Source organism: Emydura macquarii, unplaced genomic scaffold (genome assembly GCF_026122565.2).
Source record: "Emydura macquarii macquarii isolate MOO-44397 ecotype Brisbane River unplaced genomic scaffold, CSIRO-AGI_Emac_v2 contig_1230, whole genome shotgun sequence".
In the NCBI taxonomy this organism is placed as follows: Eukaryota; Metazoa; Chordata; order Testudines; family Chelidae; genus Emydura; species Emydura macquarii.
This window is the reverse complement of record NW_027131367.1, coordinates 6,748,715-6,774,401: the sequence shown is the minus strand read 5'-3', so window position 1 is coordinate 6,774,401 and position 25,687 is coordinate 6,748,715. Positions and strand designations below refer to the sequence as shown.

At 44.6% G+C, this 25,687-nt stretch overlaps 1 protein-coding gene across 1 annotated transcript; it reads right to left on the bottom strand.

Moving 5' to 3' along the window:
* Positions 1–4,722: 4,722 nt before the first annotated feature.
* CACNG1 (calcium voltage-gated channel auxiliary subunit gamma 1) lies at positions 4,723–19,213 on the bottom strand. Its single transcript, XM_067547809.1, has 4 exons — positions 18,973–19,213; positions 10,027–10,101; positions 7,158–7,295; positions 4,723–5,587 (listed from the first exon to the last, which is right to left on the bottom strand). Exons 1-4 carry the CDS (start codon positions 19,211–19,213, stop codon positions 5,361–5,363), a joined length of 681 nt encoding a protein of 226 aa, XP_067403910.1. The 3' UTR covers positions 4,723–5,360.
* Between the last annotated feature and the right edge of the window lie 6,474 nt (positions 19,214–25,687).

Sequence of the window (25,687 nt, the reverse complement as noted above, 5' to 3'; positions counted from 1 at the left end):
GCTGTACAGCTGAGAGCAGTTTGTCATTCCAGTACCCTCTGTCTTAAAAATAACCCTACTTCTCAAATTGCATTGACTGGCACTTTCCCCCTGGTTATTGGCTCTATTCATGTACACCCAGCCCCCTGGTTTAAAACTCTCACTTGGGAAGGCTAGAGTTTATGGACCTGGGTTTGTTTCATAATTTGGGGCCTTGTGTATCAGTCTAGTTTCTGCATCTGTATCGCAGAACGCCCTGCTGGCATCACCCCGGATAGTCCCCTGCGGAATATTGGGTCAGATTCAAGGTTTCACTGTTGATCTTCTAGGGCCTCCCTGGAACTGTCTGTATGTGCCTTCGAAAGCGCCTCCCTCTTTGCAGTGATGTCCTCCTCTCTCCGGCTCTGCTCCCCAGGAACTGTGAAGCTTGGGAGACCAGCAGATGGGGCTTTCCCAGAAACAGTGCCAAGGCTTGGGAACTCGATGAGACTGGCCACCAGAACTCGGTGTGAAACTCCCGTCTGTGACTTAGCATTCCCACTGCTGCAGCCAAAACCAGCAAAGAGAGCTGGGCAAAGAGGTGGAGGCCAGAATAAAGAGCAAGCGTAGGGAAGCAATAGTAGGAAAAGAGGGGAGAAGAGAAAGGGAAGGAGGGTATAAATGAGTAGTGTGTGTGTGTGTGTGTGTGTGTCTGTCCGTCCGTCCAGACACCTGTCCGTCCCCTGACTGCCTTGGGAAACTAGGAGAAAAATTAGGCCATTGACCTATTGTGAGTTTGATTGTTTAGGGAGGTGCTCAGATAGCCTTGTGATAAATGCTGCCCTGAGAACCCAGCAAGTTATTCTCCCCGTCTGTTAGTCTAGCACCTTCGCTGCACACTGAATTCACGTAACGCAACATTTCAAAATAAGAGTCTCATCTCTCCAAGCCTATGCCTAAAATCCTGTTTTTTGAATAAAAATGTATAAATATTCTATTGCGTCAACCCGCTCCACTTTCACTTAGCGCTACATTGTGAGTTATCATTCCAGTGTGCTCGGCAAACGTTAGTTCCCAGGGCTCTGCTGCATTAATAAGGGGTTTAGACGCACCAAGGGAGAATGCTCGCAGCACTTTGGGGAGGCGTTTTACAGAGGGACAAGTGGAGATTTTTAAGTGATCTAGGCCTAAAGTCAGGGCCACCCAGTGAGTCTGTGGCAGAGCCAGGACCAAAACTCAATATTTTCCTGTTCTGACTGGTAAGATCAACTCACTTGCTCCTAAGCCACTTAACCATTTCTGAACATCCTACCCATGGGTCCATATGCTACTCCATTATGTTGCTACTGCTTTGTTTGCACCATTTTCACTGCAATAACTATTGCATACTATTATATGAATATAATAATATAACGTTGCAAGTATGTCCATGCTGTCAGCATGTGAATTCTTTAGCTCAGGGATTCCCTTTCCTCTTTTGACGATGATTTCCCACCAATACTAACATTCCCTGCACGTCTTCATGCTACGTCAATAATAATATCAGTGCGTAAGTTCATCAGTCGAGAGAATGAAACCTCAAATCGGTTGAAGTTCCCCTTCCTTCTCCCCTCGCTCCTCTCCACTTTATACTTGTTTTCTCTGCTTAGCGGCCAGCTCCTTTTATTGACTTTTCTTACAGTACATTCTCAAATGCCTGGCCCAGAGATTTGGAGATGGCAGAAGAGACTTGCACTAAGAGTGGCTGTTTCCCACTGAGAATACCAACCACTGATTTAATAGACAAGTTCCTCAGCAGTGTTTGTTAATAGCTGAAAAAGCAAAACGAAGTCATACACACGCTTCAATCTCAGCATTGCCCGTAACACATAGAAATAGCAAATTAGCAAACAGCCCCTTAAGATGCAACAGATAGGAAATAAGGCTTCGAGAGTTCAAAAGCTTTAGAAAAGGGATTGAGCTCATCTTTTCGACCGCAATGGACGATGGGTCTAGTTCCTCACTACCTTCCACAGCGCATTGTCATTGACACCTGTGCAAAAACTGGCTGCAAAACACTGAATCCTTGTTTGGAGCCAATCCAAACCCCATTGGCGTCAAAGTGACTCTTTCCCTTGACCTCACTGAGCTTTGGAGCAGGCTCTTGGTTACTTATGACATAATCACCGGGGCATGCATCTGGGGAATAGGGCCCCTGTGTGTTCTGCTGTTTCTTCAGCACACAGGAATTCTTCTTGCTAATTAATAGGAAATATATTTCCTATGTTGGGCTGGTAGAAATATACGGTACATTGGCTATTGGGCAGGGTGTGTCTGACCTAATAAAAGAAATCATTTTTTTCACCAAAGAACAATGACAAGATGAACTTGAATAACCTTGTGAGCTAGGAAGAGTGCAGCGAACATATTTTCCCATGAGGTTGGTGGGCTTTCCATCAGTCCTGCAAGACAGGTGTGCGTCTTTGCTCCAGGAGCTCAATGTTATTCAGTGGAACTCAGAGAGAAAGGGGGGGAGTCTAAGGTTCAAGAATTGTACCGCCAAACCTCAGGTGTCCCATGGTGTTTGGGGAACACAATGGAAATTCCCTCACTCATCCCAATCTTTTCTCCAGATGAGTCCATTACCCTGCATCAGTTTAGACCTCTGAGTCTGGCCTGAACCACATTTTTCTTATGAATCATCCTTAGTGATTCCTTTTTCTCTTGTTTGGCACCTGGTCTCTCCCTAGAAAATGGCCTCTGTTTTCCTCAGGATATTGTTGAGAAAGGACACACAATGAGAAATGTTGCTCAGACAGGCGTGAAATGTCATTTGTAGTGAAACATGGCATGTTGATACCATTTGGCGTCGATCTCACCGTTACTCAACAGCAGCTGGTATTGACCCTCCGTATGTGACAGTGCCCCTCATTTTAGATCCAAAGTTCAGCTCACACTACTCACACCCAACGTCCTGTAATAACTATACTAAGTAACACTGAGCAGCTCCAGCTTCAAAGCACTCAACAAATATTAACGCAGCCTCTGAAAACCCCTGTACTATTACTGCCACTTTACAGCTGGGGAAACTGAGACATAATGGTAATTGCCCAGTTCATGTCTCTGAGGAATGCCAATTTTACCTTGGGGTAATTCAGCTGAATCAGTCTCTAAGGCCCAGATCCTTGAAGATAGGTGCTTAACCTATGTAGAGGTTAGATTAACTCCTAGATGAGGTGCTTAACTCCCACTGGGGTCAATGCGGGGGGAGGTGGGGGGTGATATCTAAATACCTTTGAGAATCTGGAGCTGTCAAAGCTGTGGCTAGATGCCAGGACTGCCTGAGTCCCTGAGCTGCATGCTCACATCACGAGACCGTGTCAGCAGTGCTGAAGCATGCAATTGAAACGCCAGGGATTGGCTGAAAATTTTTATACAAAAGCTATTTTTGTCAAAATAATCAGCTGTTTTGGAAAAGGAACCCCGGTGTGAAAAAATGGTTTGGACAGGCTTCCAATTTTTTAAAGCACATAATTAAAAAAAAAAAACAAACCCAAAATAATTTACTCCTCTCTTCAAAATAGTCAGAAATTCCTCATTTCTGTTTTTCATCCTTCCTGCCCTCTTCTCAGACCATTATGAATGATCTTATGTAGGTAAATGAGAGAAAATAACATTTCTAGAAGCCTCCGCCTCCCCTTCACCCCCCCCCCCTCTTTTTCTCATACTTGCCCAGTGGAAAAAAGTAGAAAGTGAGGGAGGGTTGTTCCCCCCCCTTTCATATTCTCTCACATTGGGATTGGACCCCCTTTTTTGTGATTGGAAAAGGGAGGAAATGTTTAAAAAAAAAACCCAGAAAGGAACCCCCTCCAAAAAATGTGTAACTGAATTTTAAAAATTGAAAAAAAGACAAAATTTCAAATGAAACAAAAAATTGCTCATGTTCTTTCAAAACTTTTCATGATAAAACATAAATTGTTGAGCAGCTTGGATAATGGCCCATGTTATCTCTCCTTAACCACTGATATCTGCCTCTCGTGGAAATCAGATCGAGTTTTCCTTGGGAAAGGGGTGTCCCTAAATGAGGCATGTTAGTTATTCCTTGCAGTCGAATCTCACGTTGTTCTTAAAATCCTTCAGATTAAGGCTTTGCCCCATATTTTTGATGTGGCAAACTGAGGAGCATGGATGGCCCCATCTTGCTGAATAATGGAATTAGCTGTCAGATTAATGGTGAGGCTCCCGATTCAGAGATCAAAAGCCCTTTTCCATGCGTTCAGTGTCAGAAGCAGAGCTTAATGTGCACATGCAATGCCATGGTGAACTAGTAAATCACTGTTCTGCATTGGACACAGAACTGAGCTTCGCTGCCCTTTGGGAAGCACCAGCAGCCATTGCAAATGACAGACAATGAATAACTTCTACATCATCATCTGATTTGCTTCCTGTGCGGTTGTTCTGCACGTTGCGCTAAGCAAAACCGCAGAGGTTTTCTTTCCAACACACACAAATAACAGCTATGCAGTTTTTCAACATTTGGGAGTTTCTCTGCACTATAATCAAAGCTACGTCCATCTGTCTTTGGCGGTTCCCTTGGAGCGTTCTTGCTTAAAAATGTTTATACAAAACAGAAGCATCAAGTGTGCTCGTGCCAACCAAAGCTCAGCAACAAGACACAAATGTTAACCTGTCTTCAGGAAGTACCACTCTGAGGTACAGTGACACAGACACCTGTATGTTTCATCCACCAAAACCACTGTCCTGAAAACAGACATCAGACCTCAGTGGAGGATTACTTCTCTTTATTAAAGGAAAACATTGTCTCGACAGGTCAGTACTTGCTTGGTTTTGCCATTAGCATTCACACACTACAGGAGTCATCGGACTTTTAAGACACAGTACTTCCAATGAGAGGGTCTCCAAATTATGTACAGACATCAGCCCCACACCACCCCCGTGAGACAGGGAAGCAATATTTGTATTGTACAGATGGGGAAACTGACTCAGAGAGAAGCTAAAAGTCGCACGGCAAGTCTGTGGCCAAGCCACTACGGCAACCTAGATCTCCCAACTCCAGTCCTGTGCCTCTAACCACTAGAATATGCACCTTCTCATTAAACCAGCTAGTTCTCGCTTCTTTTCCCTCAACTCCACTTGCAGAATGCATTCCCAAATTGCAGATGACCTCTCCCAGCATTTCGTGGAGTGAGGGTACAAATTGAGCAACCCAAGTTGCTGGTCTTAATGCTTTTTTTTAAAGAAAACCCCAACCAGTATTAAAATTCCCTTTGGTTCAATAACCTGGTTTTAACTAAGGACACTTTTGTCTTCATATACCACCATCCTGACATTTAAAAAAAAATGTATCAATTCTTTCATAGCCCTTCCGGTGTGGCATAAGCCGTGAGCCTAGATGAAGGCATTTAGTGCTCTGGTTCTGCATCCATACAACTCTCCCATGGATTCTGCGGGAAGGGAGGCAGGGAGATGAGCAGAAGAGCGATTCCACAGATGAAGAGCAGGACGAAGGAGGCACAGGCACAGGCAAAAGACCATGAATAATAGTACTCAATCCAGATAGTTTCCTTGCTGTCAATCATCCTTTTCACAGACTGTCTCATGACTTCAACAGAGATGATCATACAGAGGCCTGGAGAAATAAGAGAGGGGTGAGCTGTAGGGCTGGGTTTTCAGGCCTTGTTGCTTTCCTTCTTAACTGACCTCTCTGCATGCCTTTCTGATTACACGACTGTGCTGTGAGGTTCAGAAATGATTCTTAAGTTTTAAGGCTAGATGGGACCAATATGACCATCTAATTGCACCTCTTGCATAACACAGATCATAGACATTCACCCAGTGATTCCTGCATTGTCCCCAATGACTTTTTATTGAACTAGGGGGGGACTTGTAGAAAGATCTCCCCTCTTGACTGAAGAACTCCAAGGGATGGAGGCTACGTCTTCACTGACGGCGGCAAATTCACCGCCATCAGATCGATTTCTCTGGATCGACTGAGCGGTCAGTGAAGACCCGCTCAGTCGATCCAGAAATCAACGTATTAAGACCACCTTCTCAAGTGGCGCAGTGCAGTGAAGACGGCATGCAGTAGAGAAGCAGAGACGTCGACGGGAGTTACGCAAGTTTTTTGCGTAGCTTGCGTAACTCCGGTCAACTGCCACCGGATCTCGGAGGTAAGTGTAGACAAGCCCAGAGATTTTACCGCCCCAGTTGGGAAGCAGGTCTAAGGGTTAATTACCCTCACTGTAAAAATAGGCACCTGCAGTTTGAATTTTTCTAACTTCAGCTTCCAGTCACTCTTTGGAGCTATACAACACAAGAAATGCCATGCAACAGGGCCCAATAATCCTTCCAGTTTGGCACTCTAACTTGGACAACGGTTTATTTCTGAGCTAGCAGTAACATTTTATATTTAGGCAGTCACATTTTTTAAGGAGAAAAAAATCCTACGGGCAGATGTCGGTTAAGGCTAAACGTGGCTGGGAATGCTCAAAGCCACAAAGCACTCCAGGAAGTAGTGAATGTCTCCTTGAAAAGTGAAGCAAGCCCTGTATAATTCACACCTTCTGATATGCATCTCAACAGGAGGTAAAACAATAGGATTGAAACCACTCATTTGGTCACCAAAGCCCTCTTAGGAAGCTGGCTTTATAAAGCCTGTATCACTGTGCTAAGTGTCACCATGGGATCTAATAGGCAAAAGGAGAGTGGGTTGAAAAGATACTGCTGGCTGCACTGAAAATTCAGCCATCGGCGTTTTAGAGACACCTTCATAATCTGAAAATAGGGGAACGTGGGGGCATATTCAGGCTCATCAGTGACACCCTTTCCTACATCAGTTTAGACCTGGGGACGTAACGCTGGTGGTCAGTGTATCCAGGACAGGTTTATGTCCCTAGAGTCTCCCACACATCCCTTCTAGACTGCAGGGTCTAACACTGAATATTTTAGAAATGCCCATATTCCAAGGTAATTCTAAAGCATTCAAATATTTCAGATACACACACAGTAGAGTCTCCCAGACTGCAACATGGAAAGCTGACTCTTGTTTTTCAGAGCTATGTAAAAAAAAGTTAATAGTATGGAGTTTTCTGTCTTTCTGCTGCCAGGAGATGAAGGCTGCCTTCGTGGCATCTCTATCGCACACGTTGCCTTAGGATCTCAGTGCATGGATCTCTTTTAAGTCTCACCAAATGGCCTACCTGCAAAGGTGTAGAACATAGATGCTGGCTTCAGGAGATAATCCATCTTTTTCCTAAAGGATAACAGAATGCAGATTGTTCCAATGATTGCAAAGCCAACACTGAAGATGGCAATGGCTGCGGCTGAAATGCTGTACTCTGCCGAGGCAAAACAGAGGGAGAGAAATACAAATGTGTGCACATTCCTGCATTCTCCCACCACCATCTGCAATGGGATCAGTTCAGCAAAAGGAAGAAACAATTTAAAGTAGAAATGGTTGTTCTTTCCCTGCTGCAGATAAATGGCTCAAAAGAACCAAGTAGTTCCAGCACAGAAAAAGTGTGGTGAGCAGTTATGGGTCTTGGTCATGCTCCTGTTGAATTCAGTGGGGGCAGAAACAGGACCCACAAGGGTAGGGACAAAGATGTTTTTCTAAACACCCCTTGTAGAAAGAAGCAAACAACACAAATGATGACATGATAGAAACTTTGGGCCTGGTTCTCACTTAACTAGGCCACACTCTCACAAGAAGTTGCATTATCTTCCATGGGCCCAACGGGACTAAGCAAAAGAGTCAGAAGTTTGCAGGATCAGGGCACTTTTCTGTTTGTATTCACCCAGCACTACAGTGAAATAGCTGAGCATAAGACTCCATTACTGTTGTTATTATTTTATTATTTGTGTTGCGCTTACTGGTCCCAATCCTGGACCCAGACCCCACTGTGCTAGGTGTTGTACAAACACATATTGCCTTGCCAATGAGTACACTAGACAACATGTTTTCTTTTAAGAAGTGCCTCCATCTCCTAAAACCATCCCCTGCAAATGTTCTACCAGAGTTGTCTTGGAGATAGAACCTAGAGGAGAAAACCCCAAAGTAGCTTAACATAGGGTAATAAATTGTCACGCCCAACATGTTAGTTTATTAGATTTCCTCCCAGAGAGGGCAGAGATTTGGTCTTAAATCTTTAGACATGTTTCACTCTGTTATTCCATTTAGATTTTTCCTTAAAAAAAGTAAATAGACAATGTTATTTTTATTATATGTTATAGTAGCACCTGCAAGCTACAGCTGTCAGCAGAGCCACATAGTGCTAGACAATGTGCAAACATATATTATGAAACAGTTTTCTGCCCCATAAATTTAAAAGCTAAATAGGCAAGACAGGCAAAGGGGAAGCATACAGATGTGTGCATGTATGTGTGTGCGTGCCTGTGTGCAATGACTTTCCCGGGACCACACAGCAACATCCTCGCCTCATCCTGCAAAACAAAGTTTCCCAGCTCTGTGAAAATCTAGCTTCTCTGGAGTATGGGAATAAACTCGCCACAGAAGTTGTTCCATCCAGCCAATTTAAGCTATGTGTAAGATGAGTCACTCAGGCAAATCACAGTTCAATATCTGAGTGTGTGCATGTGTGTGTGGGGGGGAAATTGCCAATTGAATAATTCAGATCTTCACTTACATATTGCATTAGTTTCCAGATGCGTTTAATATTTAACATGTGTAGCCAGGCATGAAACCGAGCACCACTTGGTGCTATTTGCCTTCCATAATTGTTTTTTTTTAATCGTTTTCTAAGTAAAATCGTGAAGAATCTTGCTGCCTCTTACTAATTGGCTTCCATGTAAATGCAGCTATTTCTGTAGTAGGCCAAAGTATATTGCTCCTTGTTCTCATTGGTTTTTCATACTCCTTGTTCTATTGGCATTTTCTTAATTTTTTTCCTGTGCTTTATCTGCTATGTGTTTGCACGGCCTGAAAGAGTTCGTTGCAATGTAGGAGCCTTTTGTGATGGTTTAGGCTTGTTCCTTCTCTTCAAAGAAAAAACATTTTTCACAACTTTCTTCTGAAATGACTAATAATGTAATGGAGACATTTTTCAGATTGGATGGATGAATATAATAACGTGTAAATGGGTAACAGAAGCAGGTAGCTCACATATTTGTTCTTCATTCTACCCAAAGTATCATTTAAAATTCACAATCTTCCCAGTATCTGAGGGAAAATGCTTCTTCAGAAAAAAAATGTGCCACAGGGTTTTCCATCATTTCTATTTACAGTGGCAGCAAAGCAGATTATTTTATATGTGAAATGCAATCATCTTGTTGATTTTACACTAAAATATGTTGTATAGCAAAATGTAAGGACGTGCTCTTAATAAGAGAGACAAGCACTTCAAAATAGAGCTAAAATAAAGTTTTAGCAAGGACTGATTGGAAAGGGCCTAAATTGTCTGTGAGATGTAGCTAGTTTTCTGCATGCAAGCAGAGTAAACACTATCTGGTCAGATTTCAGATGTGGGTATCTTTGCTAGAGGTCTGTGTTCTATATCTTTCTTTCTTTGCAATAGCAATAGCAAAGGCCTTCGTGGACTACATGGAGCCTTGGGTACTTCTCCCTCACTAGAGTCAAAACTCTGCTTGGTGGGGTTGGATTTTTGTTTATGTATTTATTTAAATTTATTCATATCCTTTGTTGCTTCTGTTGTTTAGAGGGAGGAAGGGGTGAGTGACATTCTTACGTGGACAGGTTTTTGGGGTTTCCAAATTGACCCTTAGATGTATAATGCCAGTTCTATGTGACCAAGGAACAATTTGAACAGCAACCAAGCATGGGATGTGGACAACCTAAGAAAGGGGCTGCTGTTTGAAAATCAGTCTCCCCAGAAATCTTGTGCCGAGGCTGGTTCAGAGCATCAATTAATGGGATACAAAGCCAGTCTCGGGGCCAGCTGACTGTTCTAACTCCCTGAACTATCGATAAGTGTTTCCCCATTGACTTCAATAGCAGCAGCATTGGTCTCTAAAGCTGGTGAAACCATTTACATTAGTTCCTAGATACGTTCATGTAATGCTAGTAAAGAGTTCGTCCTAGCAACTGCGTACCTTTTTGGGTGGTTCTTTCAAATATCTCTGTGCTCTCGCCTGGGGTGAAGTGTTTGAAGTAGGAACAGTTACGATCTGAAAAAGAACGAAGGAGAATGTAAGTTGGTAAGAGTAACTGAGTTTACGAAGGCATAGGGAATAATTAGGGAAATACAATTTTCCTTTACATTAATGGAACTGAAAAGTTCAAATGGTTTTGGGTCAAGGTTAATGGACCCTTAATCCTGAGCTTGCTGCAGACCTGCCCGTTACGCAGCTCATCAAAGCACAAACCAGGCAACAAAAGGCTTCAAACAGTGATTTACGCCCGGATCCAGCAAAGCACTTAAACATGTGCTTAATGTGGCTTCAATGGGTCTTGAGCCTCTGCTTCCCATCCCAGACAAAACACCCTAAGAAGACAAACTCATGGCCGGCAAATGCCTTGCTGGTGGTTCAAATTCACTTGCCCTCTCCGCAAGCAGCTGCTATAAAATAAAGTAACGTTAATCGATCTGCAAGTCCCCATCAGTTGCTCAGATCAGCCCTAATGTCATCTGGCGTAGCTGCAGAACATCCTGCGGTGTGTTATGTATGGGGTGCACTGGCAAGAGATTGTGATAAAATCAAGAGACGGAAATGGTACTTGGATTTCCTGAGCGCCGGGAGCCAAGTACATGAAGAAGGACGAGCTTAGCCAGTCCGTAATCTGACCTGTGTGCATTACATTTACTATGGACGGCAAGCCCTGGCGAGCTGGTTGGCAGAGCTGCCTCGGAGGGGCTTGGGAATGGCCATGATTTCGATGAATTCTCCTCTCACACCAAGATGGACGTCTAGAGGCCTCACAGCCTGGGGTTGCACATGTGTAGATGAGAGGAGAAATTGGCATGCAGTGTTTGAGCTGATCCGTTTTCGGTCTGAGCAGGTGAATGGATGCTGCGGGAAAGGCAGAGATAAAGCAATTCTCAGGCTGTCATTGGGCACAACCTCTGACGCGTTTGATAGGCCATTCCCACAGAAATCACTTCCCACTGACTCGATCTGCCGCTTTACGAATGAATTACAGAAAATCCTTCCCTTCCATCTGCAGCCAGTGCAGATTCCCCGTGCTGGGGCATTTCCTGAGACTGGCACCCCCAGGGCTGGCTAAATATCTTCCCCTGCTCTCCTGTCTGCCATTGCCAGCCCACCTTGCCCACTACAGAATGGCATCCCTCCTTCCTTCCTTGCACAGTGCTCTCTCTGCCAAGCCAGGGAGCTGCATGGGACTTCACATCTGTGCGATGAGCAGGGGTTCAATGGGGAAATGCAGCTCCCTTTCTTCTGCGAAAAGAACAGGCGGTTCCCTCCCCCTTCCTGGCTTGGGTTAGAAGAGTCCCCCCCTCCAACCACCAGCTTCCCCTTTGACTTGGCTGGGGGTATAAGAGCTCCCTCTCCTGCTTCAGACACTTTAGCCACTGACGTTGAGAGGTTTCTCTGGCTTCTCAATTCCTGTCAGTGAAGACAGGAAGCAGGGACTAGAGCAGTGGTCCACAAAGTGCTCCCCCCTTACCAGTGATAGAATGTGGCCACGTCCCCGGGCCAGGAGCAGAGTCATGGCTGGGCCGGGGTCCACGGCAGAGGCCAGGACCAGAGCTGCGGCTGCAGATGGAGGCCAGGGGCTGGGGGCGGGGCCAGAGCAGAGCTGGGGGCAGAACTGGGCTGGGTGGCGCTCCCTCCTCGCCCCCTTGTGGGGGCTGGCCTCAACCCCCCCACATCTCCCAGATGTTCCACTGGGCTAGAGGGAAGACAGTGCTACTTGGTAGTAGCTGGAGTCAATGAAGTTTCGCAGCATGAAATCCTTTTACCGCTCAGTGAAGCTTCACTTTCTACTATGGAAACGCAATGAAGCAAGTGGCGTTTTCATATGAGAGCGTGGGGTCCCGCAGCACTGGTCTTTCCTGGGCTCTCATTCCGGGGTCACACACAGTTGTTTTGTGGTGTGACACTTGTGACCAAAGGTTGGGGACTCAGGATGGGAGGCATCTCTCTGTGCGAGCAAAACCAAAAACAATTTTTAGCCTCTGGAGTGTGTGTGAGGGGAAGGGTCTGTTGAGATGATGCCCACTGACATTAAGCTTAGCCAGCTGTACCATTTGGAGAGAGTTTATTCGCACTAAGCATTTATTTACAACATATTTAATTGAGGAATTGACAAGTACATATAGCTAAAAGAACATCCTCTTGCCAAGAATTTGGATGGAAGTTGTGTAAGCAACAAGATCCTACAGACATAGCCAACTGGAACAGTATATTGTCTGACTGTGCTTTGCTAATGACCAGCCAGATACATTGAAGAGACTATGGTCAACCTTGTCTTTATAGACTACATTAAAAAATCTCCCATTTACTGCACCACGGGGTTATATTTGCTATAGTAAAACTGGGGAATACTGCAGAGAATTTATCCATCCCGGATCACAAATGGTCATGATTTGTAAAACAAATAATGGAAGATGGAGGAAGTTGGAAAGAAAAGACCATAAAGTCAGTGGGTTTTGAGGACTCTCAGCTCACTGCTGTACCCTGGAAATTTCACTGGAAATTTCAGCTATCGGTAGCCAGCCATGGCTATATCAGTGCAAACCCCTGGTGTAGATGCACAAAGCCATTGGTGCAGCATGAAACCAGGAAAAGCATCTCTGGTGCCATTTATGGCTTTGCCTCTCTGAACTAGGGTTTTGTTCCACTACATCAGAGTCTGGGCATGAAAGGTTGCAACCAGAGCAAACCCCCAGTGTAGACAAGCCTTTGTTTGTAAAGTGCTGTGTATATTTAAAGAGCTAATTGTAATGGTAATCAGATGCCAATGTGTTGCACATTATCAGCCTGGTTTTTTTCATGTCTCCTACAGCGTAACTGGCATATTCCAGAATTGCTGTTACAAGTACGATATTTATTTTCTCTCCAATAGCAGATCAGACAGTTACAGAGCAGCATGCATAACCTATTAATGAGCATGAGCTCGTTAGCTGAAGTTTCCTCTCTGAGGTTGTTATTTTATTACATTTTTTTTAAATAAACGGATATTTATTCTGTCCCTCAGCTTCTGCTCATCTACTTGTCTTTTATCACTGGAAAAGATTTGAGCAAACGTGTCTGGACTCAAACACCAGCGAGTCCGTTTTGTGTTTGTTAAGCCGCTGCCGACTGAGGCTAAACCGGCAAGTGATGAGAACAAAGTGTCTCCAGGCAATCAGGACTTGGGTTGCTAGTCTGGGGCAGATGCATCCTTTTGACAGTGATCTTATGGTGGTTGAGAATAAATATCAATGCTGCTGGGAGAGATGGAGGCTGTTGTAGGGCTCCTTTGATCCCTGTGACAGAGGGCAAGGGAAGCGAAGACAAAATGGAGATGCTTAGTCTTCATGCCATTAGTTTTGCTTTTAACTAGTCTTCAGAAGAGTGAGGCGTTGGCAGAAGAGACACCTGGTTTGTGCTGATTAATGCAAAGCCAGGGGTCCAAAAATCAAGCATCCATGATCTGCTCAGGGGTGAGGCCGGGCCACAACTTTGCATGTTTCATGGGAAATTGGCTGGACGACAGTGCTGCTGCACTGCTTTGGGAGCAGTTCGGTCAGGCAGCATGAAGCTAAGATGGATCAGCAGGGAGATGGTCTGGCTGGGCTGTTTGCACATGAAATGCAGGAGCTCTCTCACCCCAAAACTGCATCTAGTGCATGGGCTGATACTCTCAGGGTAAACTGTCTGAACTGGAGCTGGAGACATGCCCACAATAGCTCTGATGAAGGTAGCGCACTGAAAATAGCAGCGTAGCTGTGGCTGCATGGGGGTAGGGTGGGTTTGCTGTCCCAAGTAATACCTGGATTTCAGAAGGGATTGTATTTGGGGTGGCTAGCCCGTCCTACTCACACAACACTGTTGCAATCCTGCTATTTTTAGTGCTTCAGTTCGATCAGAACTGCTGCAGGTAAGTCTACCGTAGCTGGAAATTACACCTTCAGCTCCAGACTAGATGTACCCTAAGTTACACGGCTGCAGCCCTGTTGAATACACGTAGCAAACCTTAAACACAAGTAAATATTTTACCATGTGAGTATTAGGTTGATTTTGATGGAATCAACGTGAATGAAGGAATCCTGTCTCCCTGGGCTTCTGATGTGAGGAGCGTCAATAGTATTGCACGGCAATTAACTCTCTAATCATAATAAAAATGCTTCCGCACGCCATTTAAACTGTTCTGTTCTAGTCAATTTGAAGTACTTGGGTAGCAGTAGGGTTTATAATGCAAATTTGGAATTCTGGTTCTTTGATCAGGAGCATTTTGATGGCAAACTAGCTGATAATGGATGGAGCCAGAAAGCGTCTTGACTTTCTTTTCAGCTGAAATCGCTTCACAAACAGAACAAGAGAGAGCAAAGCAGCCAATTATTATTTATTACTGTCATGCCTAGGAGCCCTAGTCATGGACCAGTAACTCTTCTAAAAGGCATCAGCCTACCTGTCTATATCAGATCTATCCATTCCCCAGTCAGAAAAGGCGAGAGGTTAGCATAGTTGGGAAGACCTGGGATGGCCTTTATTAGAGATGGACATTCTTGTTAGAATGAGAGCAGGGTATCATCTAATTATGTGTAGCAAACTGTGGATTAGCTTCATAAAGACACTGTCAATGGGGTTATCAGGTCAGTGAATTAGATTTGGGAAAGGGTGGCATTGGAGAATATACGTTTCCCGTAGGGGAATACAGCTTGAAGGGTTTGGGATTTTCTTTCTTTCTTTCTGTTTTAGAATAATTGTGGTGAGATATATTTGCTTTCATACTGAAGATAAATCACTGCTCTACTGTGTGGGAATATCTTCATCAACACAGTCCCCTGTTATTCAACAGAGCTGAGCCACTTCCATCCTTTACAGTTCCCATCATGAATTAAAAAGCACCTCATTTGTGTCACACTGTATTTACATAACGGAGGTTTAAAAATGGATTTCATAATAGATGAAAGCTTTGCAGAATCCTTGGTTTCTCTCCAACCCTAATTGCAGTATCTCTCCCATTAATTTATCCTGTTGAGCTAGTAAAAAAAGAATCAATGGGCTATGAATAGCTTCTCTTTAAGGCAGAGGTTCTCAAATGTATTCATAGCTTGTTCCACAACATAACAGAGTCTTTTGTGAATATCTCGCTTCCCATTCATGGTCACCCAATCTGGACTTAACTCCCCTTCCATGCATGATTGCCTGGACCACCTCCACTGTCATTCACGACCACTGAGTTTAACTTCCCTCCCATTCATGACTGCATGGACCACTTCACCTCCCATTTATGATTGCCCAACCTACCTCTTTGTCACAATCACAGAACATCCTGTGGCAACTACAGCAATTGCCTACATGGAAAAGTAAAGTTAGAACAAAATGTAATGTATCCTTAGCTTCCTTTATGTAATTTATCATCTGGAAACTAGAGACGGGAGGTACCTCTATGTTTCCAGCCAGCTTTTCATAGACCACAGTTTGGCCACCAGTGCTTTAAGGGACATGCTCTATCTCTATTTCTTCAGGTCCCCTAAGTTTTTTTCTCACCAGACTCCTGGCAGTGAAAGCGAGGGAGAATCATTAGGCATGATGAAGGCAAGAAAATGGCTATGTAGAGATATGAAAAACTACTTAGAAGCCAAGTCCTTTTCCTGTGCTTGTTAACAAACCCATCTACCGTACAGCACCACAGAGGTTGCTCTTCATGCTCATCTCAAAATCAACACGGGTTTCGCATCATTTGATAGTAATCCAATGGAAAATGCTAACAGCGGTTGTGTTCTGCATGGTAGTCATGCTTGAATTGATGCTGAGATTGCTCCCCAACAAACCCTTTACCCTGTGTATTCTGCAACCACACCATCCTATATCGTGATCCACGCAGCTCTTGTAAACAAAACTGGGTAGGGCCCGGTGAGCACTGAAATATTCCTGCTTATGTGTCTGTCAAATCTCAGCAAAACCAGATGAACTAGAAGTGGCAAATGAGAAAGAAGCCAACAGTGATTTAAAGCTGCTGGAAGGAATAAGTTGTGTCACCCATGAATCAGTAGGCCCACCATGGACAGGAATTCTTGCCATTAATGCCTCTCTCTCTCCCCTGCAGCCACTGTGATGTATTCCTCCCAAATTTTGGCCACCCTTGGCTAGCTACCAACAAACCCATGCACCTGTGCACCCAGATATCGCCAGCTGTTCTGAATGCGATCCATCAGCACTATATATCAATGTCTGGAATGTCTAAGCTCCCTGGAAATGCAGGTTTGAATACTGTCAGAGTGACCCTTTGTCCTTCTGAAGTAGATAAATTAAAGTCCATGAGATACGGCCTTTTGCATGGGCTCTTCACAACACAGACAGACCAAAACCCTGGCACGCACACTTCCCGACATTTGGATCTGAACTCAGTGGCTTGAGCCCATCCCTCCAGCCCTTTGAAAGGAGTATAAATGATCATTCCCGGCACTTGTGTCACATCTTCTAGCTCAAACATGAACAGAGTTAGTCTGCAAACACCTATGTGAGGTGAGGCCTGTTAACCCTCTTTTACAGATAAGGAACATGAGGTAGATTAAGTGACTTGCTCAAGTTCCAACAATTTTTCTCCCTCCTCCTTATAACAACCTTTCATGTACTTGAAAGCAGTTATCATGTCCCCTCTCAGTCTTCTCTTCTCCAGACTGAACACCCTTTAAAAGTGTGGCTAAAATGTAAAACTCTCGGCCTTAAAGCACAAGATTCTTTCTTTGACTACACGTCCCCTATCTTATATACAGTGCTGAGCTCAACAAGTAATAAACAATGAAAGCAATGCTATCCTTCTTCCCCCTGAGTAGGACTGGGTAGGTAGCTATGAACAAAATGGTAAATAATGGTAATTTTTCAAGGGATGGTGATAGCGTATGATTTTCAGAAAAACAGATTTCCTGACACAATCACAGGTCGCCTACTCAACCTTTGTTTGCTCGTTTCACTAACCTTTCTTGACTAATCCAAGTATGGCATTTCTCCTCAACTGTGTGAAACCATTACAGCTCTGAGTGCCGTTCTGGAGCAGCTACAATGGAGTACTGAAAGCCAAGACACCTGGGTTCTTTTCCAAGCTCTGTCATGGACTTTGGGCCAGCCGGGGGCCCCTTTTGTGTATGCATTTCCCTAATGTAAAAATGGGGATAATAGTATCCACCTTACAACAGAGATGTGAGAATTTAATTAGTGGCTGTAAAGGCTCTCTTAGAACTTCAGGTGACACACATGAAAGGATTCAGTGTTATTGAATACAATGGCTTTGAAACTGAATTTCATCAAATCCCAGGAGTGTCTGTCAAGCCCTTTAAAAGTATGCACACCTATCCGATATCTAAAGGTCATCTCTGTTGCAGTCAAGCTGCATTGCAGAGGCCTTCAGCTTTCTGTCTCCATAATTACCTATTTGTCTACTCTGCACTTTAAGAAGCCAGCACAGGGGGCATGGGTAGCTCAGCTATGAGATGTCCATGCAAGCACATGCTGACGTCTGTCAAAGATATCCAACACTTTTGTGCTGTATAGATGATGAATCTGTTTTATTGAGACAGCTGGATATTTACGAGTTTTAAATTTATCCAATGATGTGTGGTATTTGTGTTTCTGTTTTTCTCCCTCTTAAACATAAAGCTTCCTATATGTGCAGAGAAAATGACATAGCTAGGATTACTAGCTACATTAGAATGTTTTTATTATATTAAATAGAAATGGGGCTAAGCCAAACCTCCAGATTCAAACACTCCCAAATGTGGTGGAAAGCTGGATCTGAATTCGGATCTGAATGCTGTGGATCATCCTCTTCTATCTAATAATAAATAGCTTAGCCAGATAGGTTGAGAATGATCACTATACGATTTCATAGCAAGTTTACAAATATATTCAAATCTAACTTTAACCGGGATTGTAATCAGAAGCGAATCCTGTTATTTAGGGAAATTTCTGTTTAGGAAATAATCCGATTTGCCATTAGTCTCTTGTAATTAGAAAAGTCAGGAACAGGGTATTAGGACATATTGCATGAATACTGCAGACCTCACAATCAGCAAAAACATAATGCTGTTCCAGGAAACTAGCTAGTGGTGCACATCTTCCACCCTTCCTGTTGATTTCAATGCGACTACTCAGAGTATGCGACTACTCGCTATGAAGGAAAGTGTCTGATTAGATTTCTTTTAGTCAGAAACACAGAGCACATTTGCTTTCTGTCACTGTATGAAGTGTAAGAAGACCCAATAAGTCATTGATAGATTATTTCTCACTTAATTTACGTTTTTTGGCACTTGGAGAAATATACCCCTGCATGCAATTCCACACTGCCCGAAGTAATGCTAGTTATCAACAGTAGCTTATGAATAATTTAAGATCTTTCAAAAACAAGCGGGTCTTGCATAGCTCTCTGAACTAAGGAGTCATTCTATTGAGCCAACCTCAGATATTGGCCCCAGTCTGGTAATCCTCACTCAGGCAAAACTCCCCGTGAAGTCAATGGAAGTTTTGCCTGTGTAAGGCCTTGCACAGGTATTGCGAGGTTGTAGATGTCAGCAAAACATCAGTGGGAAAATATCCTTCCTCCGTGTCCTTTGCCTTCTCCTATCTGGTCCCCTTTATACCAGCCACTTTCTCTGCTGTATAGAAAGAGTTGAAGAGTAGTGTATTAAATATGCTTACAGTGGCAGTGCGTCATGCATTTAAGATAAGGCCTCTGACAGTGAGGTTATTTCGAGGCTAATATGAAAACCAAATCGACGTGTTGAATCTTGTACGATAAAGCACAATGGGAACAAGGAGAGTATTTTTTCTGCATGTTTTTTCCACTTCCTAGAAGTCGTCAGTAAGAATAGCCTGACATTTTCTCCCATGCATTTTCGGGGTGGATGTGGAAGGAATGCACACACCTACCTCCTATCAGAGTTATCAGCCCACAGCTCTTCTCCTTGGTGTCTTGTTCTTGTATGTAAAACTGCTTTGTGCACAGCCGCCAGAGCCCGAAGTGAGCAGCCTCACAGGTGGTATTGTAATTCTCCACTTTATGGCTCAGCACTGCCCAATGATCGGTCACCACAGCTGCAAACATTAAAGAGATGCCCACCAAAATAACAGAGAAAGTCAGCCGGATTTTCAATGCTTTGCCGTCGTCCATGGCTGGACTGCACAGGGCACAGGGCAGACGCTTTCTGGCGCTTGTTGGCCTGTTGAGTTTTGTCTGCCCACTTGAAGGACCGCTGCCAGTTATTCAAGTGGTCTTCCAGAGTCTTGGCGTGTCTAAGCATTTTCAAATGTCAACTGTGTGATGCAAAAGCAGAGCAGGTTGTGGGCTGGGCTGGACAGCTGGCCCCATGTACAGCTGCTGAGCTATTTCAGGAGACCGAGTGACTAGATTTGTGAGTGAGGATTCTATTAATGCACATAATGAATAAAGAAATGGCTGCAGCTCGGATTACAGGTTGGTCCCTGCGGGGCTCGTGCAATGAGCGCCATAAGCCAACTGAGAGCAACACTGGCTCAGTGTAATTAATATCACAGCCGCAGGACCACACCCTGGAGCAGTCACTGGTGTAAATGTTACGTTTCCTGTTAGAATGTAAAAACACCTGTCTTTGTAATAAGGACGGGCGAGAACCCACTTTTATTCCAAAGAATCCATTATTAGTTCTAACAATATCCTCCCAGATTGCCTGAAGCTGGGGGTACTTTCAAGGGCCCAGACTGGACTAGTGTGTCCCAACACCCCAAACGTTGGTGGAGCTAGATTTGTCTCTGATTCCGGAACTGAATCTTGGGAGCCAGGCTTTTCTCCCCTGTGGAACCACAGGGCCGACTGTCTACCTGGCCGACTGCAAACATTGCTCATTACCTGCAAACACTTGGCTTAGGAAGTCGTCGTTCAAAATGAATAGTCAGCCAGGAGTGGCGAGAACAGGAGTCTGACCAAGCATTGTCTCGTCAGCGTTAAGTCAGCACCACTGACACGGGCTGAAAGAGACTCTCTTGACCATTCAGCAGGTGTCTAAGTGGGGTTGGATTGGGGAAGGATATGAATTAAGAACAATGCCGGGGGAAAAGGCTTTTCAGTAGTGCACCAGCTTTTCTCTGTTTGTAGGCTTGCCTCACAAATAACCGCAAAGAAAGAGCTGGCATGTGGCCGACTCAGTAGCGGCTGGCATGCTGCTGTGCATGTCTGGCAAATAGGTGGCTGAGTCTAGGTTTGTCAGCACGCCAGCATTGCTTGTTTTATGGAAGTGCCTGGGCCTTGTGCTCTGCTCTGTGGCATCATGTGCTGTCTCCCACCGATGCTCTTGTGTGGTAGATTTTGATTAGGCTTGATATCGCACTGAACGTGGAGTAAAGAGCAGCAGTCTGCTTCTTGCAGAGACGGGAAGGAGAATGATCCTAGCAAGACAGAATCCCCAGCTGTCACACTGATTTGTTCTTCTGCTGCTGAAACACGTCCCTGGTCTAAAACTATAGCTGGTGATTGTGGTACTTTGCCCTCTGGGCAACACAGGTTAATGATCTAATGTGCCCTCAGGTGGCCCTGCTCCTTCACATCTGTGAGAGATGTCAGCATCAGAGGGAGGAGGGAGAAATGCGGCTCACAGACCAGGAAGGAGAGCAGATCTTCAGTCCTCAGCTCCTGGAGAGAGGGTCAGCAGAAGGCAATAAACTCCTCAGATGACCACAGTGCGGAAGAGAGGGAGGAAGGGTGGCTGCGCCAGCTGGCTTGCTAGATGCTGACTCCCGTTGAAAGGGGGCTACACCTCTCTCTTTACCTGTGAACTCAATTTAGGGCCACAGCTCGACAAGAAATCCCAAAGAAAGAGAATCTTAACCCAGCTTTGCGATGACTCATTTGTGTTATTTCCCCTTTTGTTCTGTTCTTTGACAGCCCTGGATGGGGGTGGACTATCCAGGGCCCAGCCACAACGCTGAGGCTCTGAGGACTCGAACTGGAGTGGGAAAGCCACTTGGACATCACGAAGCAGAGGCCTGGCTGAGTGCTGGGCCCACCCACAGCCTAGGGGGAGTCCCAGGGAAGGAACTCTGGGGACACCACAGATAGCAACACCCCAAAGCGCTGTACAAACGCTGCACATTAATTAACCTTCACAGCAGCCTGTCTGAGGTAGGTAAGTAGAGTTTACCAGCATTTTTGGAACAAAAAGTTTTCTTGGTCAAAAAATGACCTTTAACAAAACCAAGCCCTCCCTCCCACCTCCCATTTTTCAAAAAAATGGATGCAAGTTTTCATTTTTTCACTCATGGTTTTGCAGCACAAAAATATTTTCAACTAAGAACGCGGAGGAATAATCTGTGCCTAAATTAATTCAGGTGGAGCCTGTGGTAGCAACTCTGGTTCATACTTCCTGTGTGTCAAAGGACCCCCCACCCTATGGAAAGGTGGTGGGGGGGAAGATGCCAGGGGGAGCGTCCAAAGATATGCAGCTATATGGAGCCAAGGGAGGCTAGAGGACACTGGAGATAAGTTGAAGGTCCAGGGTCTCTGTGCAGACAACCCTGACCTAGCAGGAACCCTTGCCCTGTCCATGGATTTTTGTGGACAGTCTGAGCTGGGAGACTCAGAGCCCTCCCCTGTTAGAATGGTCTAGATTATAAACCCTTGAGGGCAATCTCTTGGGGATTCCCATCTGGGCAGCCCACGAGCCAGGGCTCTGTATTGTGTAAGGAAGCCAAGTGGATGAACTTCAACAAAGTTTGGCCAAAGAGTGATTTGGATCAAAGCACTCACAGCATGTTATGTTCTCAGAGTGCTAGTGAGGATTAGCATCTATGGTAGCATCTTCATCCATCCATGGCCACTCCAAATTGCTCTGTTGCTCAGTTTTATTACAGTGGTTCCAGTAACACTTCAGTCGCTATGGCTGAGTTAGCAAATCTCTTATCACCCCTAATTTGCGGGTTTTAATATTTCAGGTGTTTCAAGTCACACTTGACTAAGATGAGATCTTCAGTTTGTCTGCCTGGCTGGGAAGTTTCATTTAATACTTTAGACCCGTGAACCTGTTGTTAATTTGATCCAGTTTCTTTTTTTTTTTTTTTTTTTTGAGATGACAAATATGTTTTAAGAGACATTGTCAAGTAGTTTAGGGCTGTATCCAAACCAATATCTGTGTTTCTATTTAACTTCAGCAGTTTTGGATCAGGCCCTTAGTTCCCAAATTTTAGGCCATGTTTAAAAAAAATCCTCAGAGGTTAGAAACATGCATTTTACATGCAAACAGACTTAAGAAGTTTAAAATTTCCTTTGCAAGGCTGGCAACCGAGAAAAAACAGCATCAGCTTTGAAAATCATCAGTTTAAACTGACTCGAGATGGAAAATGAAACTTAATGAACAGCTGAGTCCAGTTTCACTATCCAAGTTGACTCCAGTGCGAAAGAAAAACAAAGAATAGAACTAGTGAAAAGTAAAATATACACACACATGTATATAGATATCTTATGGCATTAGCAGAAAGCAGGAAATTTGTTTAAAACTATTATTTATTTGTATATGTATTTGGTCCTCAGTCAGGATGGAGGACTAGTTTTCTTCATAAAGAGAAAGGATTGTCCACTATCCTAGGACATGGGACCTGAGTTCAAATCTCAGTTCTGCCACAGATTTCCTATGTGACCTTGAGAAAATCCCTTAGCCTCTTTGTGCCTCAGTCTTTCATCTGTAAGGGGATAATAGCACTGTCCTAGCTCACTGGGGTTTTGTGGGGGGGATAAATGTATTGAAGCTTGTGAGGGACTCACATACTAAAGTAACGGGGCCATTGAAGTACCTAAGACAGATAGCTTGTGCTCTCCAACGTACAAGTGCCTCCTAAGAGACAATCCCTGCCTCAAAGAGCGTATACTCTTAATAGATATCACCGAGAAAGGGTGAAGAGGAAAAAGAGATGAAGGGACTTGCTCTTTGATTGCAGATCAGTGGCAGACTTGGGAACGGCACTCAGGTCTCCTGACAGCCTGTCCAATAACCTGCTCACTGGACCGCGCTGTCTCTGTGGTTATTTTCAGCTGGAGATGTATCCCTTTAAGATTGAAAACTCACCATTAGTTCGATACAGCCCACTGTATCGCATCCTGGCCCCACTGAAGTCGATGGCGCCGTCCCTTGGAGACTTTGCCAGATCACCAAAAATAATTCCGTGAGGATGTCAGCGCAAAGCTGCAGAGGCCACGGGGAAGATGACATTACCGTTACAGTGTCAACCTGCTGCTGGTGACGATGCCTGCGTGTCAACATGAGGGTAAAAAATGTCAGTGGAAATCTGTAAATATCATGTTACCATGTCCAGGCTATTTCAGGAGCGTTTTCTGAACACCCTGTCACAATGTCAAAATAAAGGTAAACCAGTGTCAGCTCCAGTCAGTGGTGACACGTTTGGAGAAATGAGCTAAGAGCAAAATGAAGGGCGGGGGAGCGAGAGAAATGAACGAATAAATTACAAACGGTACGAAACAAAGCAATTGTCACGTGGAGGTCTGTTGTGTGGCGAATGGATAACAATAATGATTGTTAATGATACTTGGCAGATCGGTAGCACCATGAGTTCACATATTTCAAAATGCTTAATAAGCGTGAATTAATTCTTGCAATAAAGCTGGAAGGTGGACAAGTCCATTATTGTGAGCGTGTTGGGGTGGGGACAGTCTGGTACAGTGCCTAGCACAATAGGATCCTGGTCCATGACTGGGGCTCCTGGGTGCTGTGGTAATACAAATAAATAATCATATATTGTTCTTTTTTTACTGAGGGAGAAACTGAAAAGCCAAACCTGAGAATAGACCTTCACAAGAGCCAGTTCCATTCTGCGCCCACCAGATTGCTCCTCCATGTTAAGGTCGATCAGTGCAGTAGCTCTTCATGATATTAGCCCTTTCATGTTCATGAGGGAATTCTCTTAGACCAGCACTTCCCTGCTCCAAGGACTTACAATAGAGACAAGCTTCCAGGACTCGTTGTCCCAGTGTTGCTTGGACGTGTCAGCTGGCGTTGCAAGGAATGCTGGGGAAAAGGTAGGGTATTTAAGCAGCTATCTCCCCTCACAGGAGGGACAGATCGTGGAGGGAGTAGTTGAAAGTGTCACCTAGAGACAAAGTATGTGAAATGGTCTGTAGGTCTGGGGCTTGGCTGGGGCACAGAAACAGTAGAGGGGGGTTGACTGACCGTTGTCATCCAGCTGCCTCAGAAGCCTTGTCAGAAGAAAAGTCTGAGTGATGTTTCATGAGGAGTTAAGTGTTGCAGCAAGCAGACAGAACTGTAGGAAAGAGATCTCTACAGAGCATGCTGAGACGCGCGTGCAGGACCAGTAGCAGTGTGCATCCCAGAACTCCAGGTGTCACATGGAACGAAGTCTCTCCTGAAACCTGGCCCTCTTTCCCCAGTCCAACCCAGCATACTACATGGGAAAGATGACCCTGCAAACTGCAGTTTGTCTTAAAGAAACCCTGGCGATGTGGCTTCTTGTTTGTCTGCCATGCCACATCTAATGAGATTCTGCACCAGAGGTTCCCCAGCCCTGCAATTCCAAACTCAGCTTGATGGGTTACAGGGCTGGATTTTGAGGATTATAACACTGAGGGTGAGCGAGAGGACGTGCAGAGATGGTGTGCATCAAGAGTGAAATTCAGTAAACTGAGGTTCAGGAACATCTGGGTAAAACAAGAGTGCCAGTGCTGTAGTAAGAAAATAATAGCACTGAACGAAAGCCTTCCGTTACGGATGTGCTGGTCACAATTCCATAGTCAGGGCTGAGTTTTCATTGAAAACATATGCAAAAGAAATCTACTCAGCAGCGCGTCAGATAGAGCACCCTGCCTTAATGTAAGCTGTTGAGGCATGTTCAGAAACGTCAGTGCGAAACTCCTACCACAAAGCATTAAACAAACTAGTTAATGTGTGTCTGGTTCAGGGTGGGAACCTGTCCTGTCGCTTACCAGTGGAGATGAGTGAACTAAATGTTTAATATATGATATGAAGCATGAGAGAGAAATACTGACCTTTTGTTCCTAGCCTTTACCGGATGGTGGACACAATCCTCTGGTAAGTCTTTTCCGTTACTATCTCTCATGCTTCTGTTTTCTTGTGTGCGCCTCCCTTTGTTTTGTTTTCTAACAGCTGCCTGTGACCCCTTTTTGGGGGCTAGACATTTTCAGAGTATTCATAGTTTACCTTCGGTGCTTGCACACAGTTATTGAGACCTCTCGCCGCATAGGAAGAGAACCTGCCATTAGCCTTGCTAACCCGGTGCACTGAGGTTTGAATTGCTCATGTCAGTAAAGTGCTTTGGACTCACCGAATGAATGTGCAACGGGGGGGAAATTTTAAAGAGGACAAACACTTCCCACATGCTGGTTTGCACTCTGGTATTGCAGGGCTTTATCTATGGGTCACCACCGTACTGCAGGGAAGAGAAAATATATCATACGCCACATTCATGTCAGCCTTGCAAAAACTTTTCTCAGCACAAACCCTTGGCCAGGGGAGTGTTGCGTATAGGAATAGGGAAGTGTCCCTTTAAATAGCTTGCGAATCCAATCATGGTGCTCACAGTGTTGTTAGCCAGAAGCCAACCAGTTGATGAGCACTTGCATGTTGTAAAT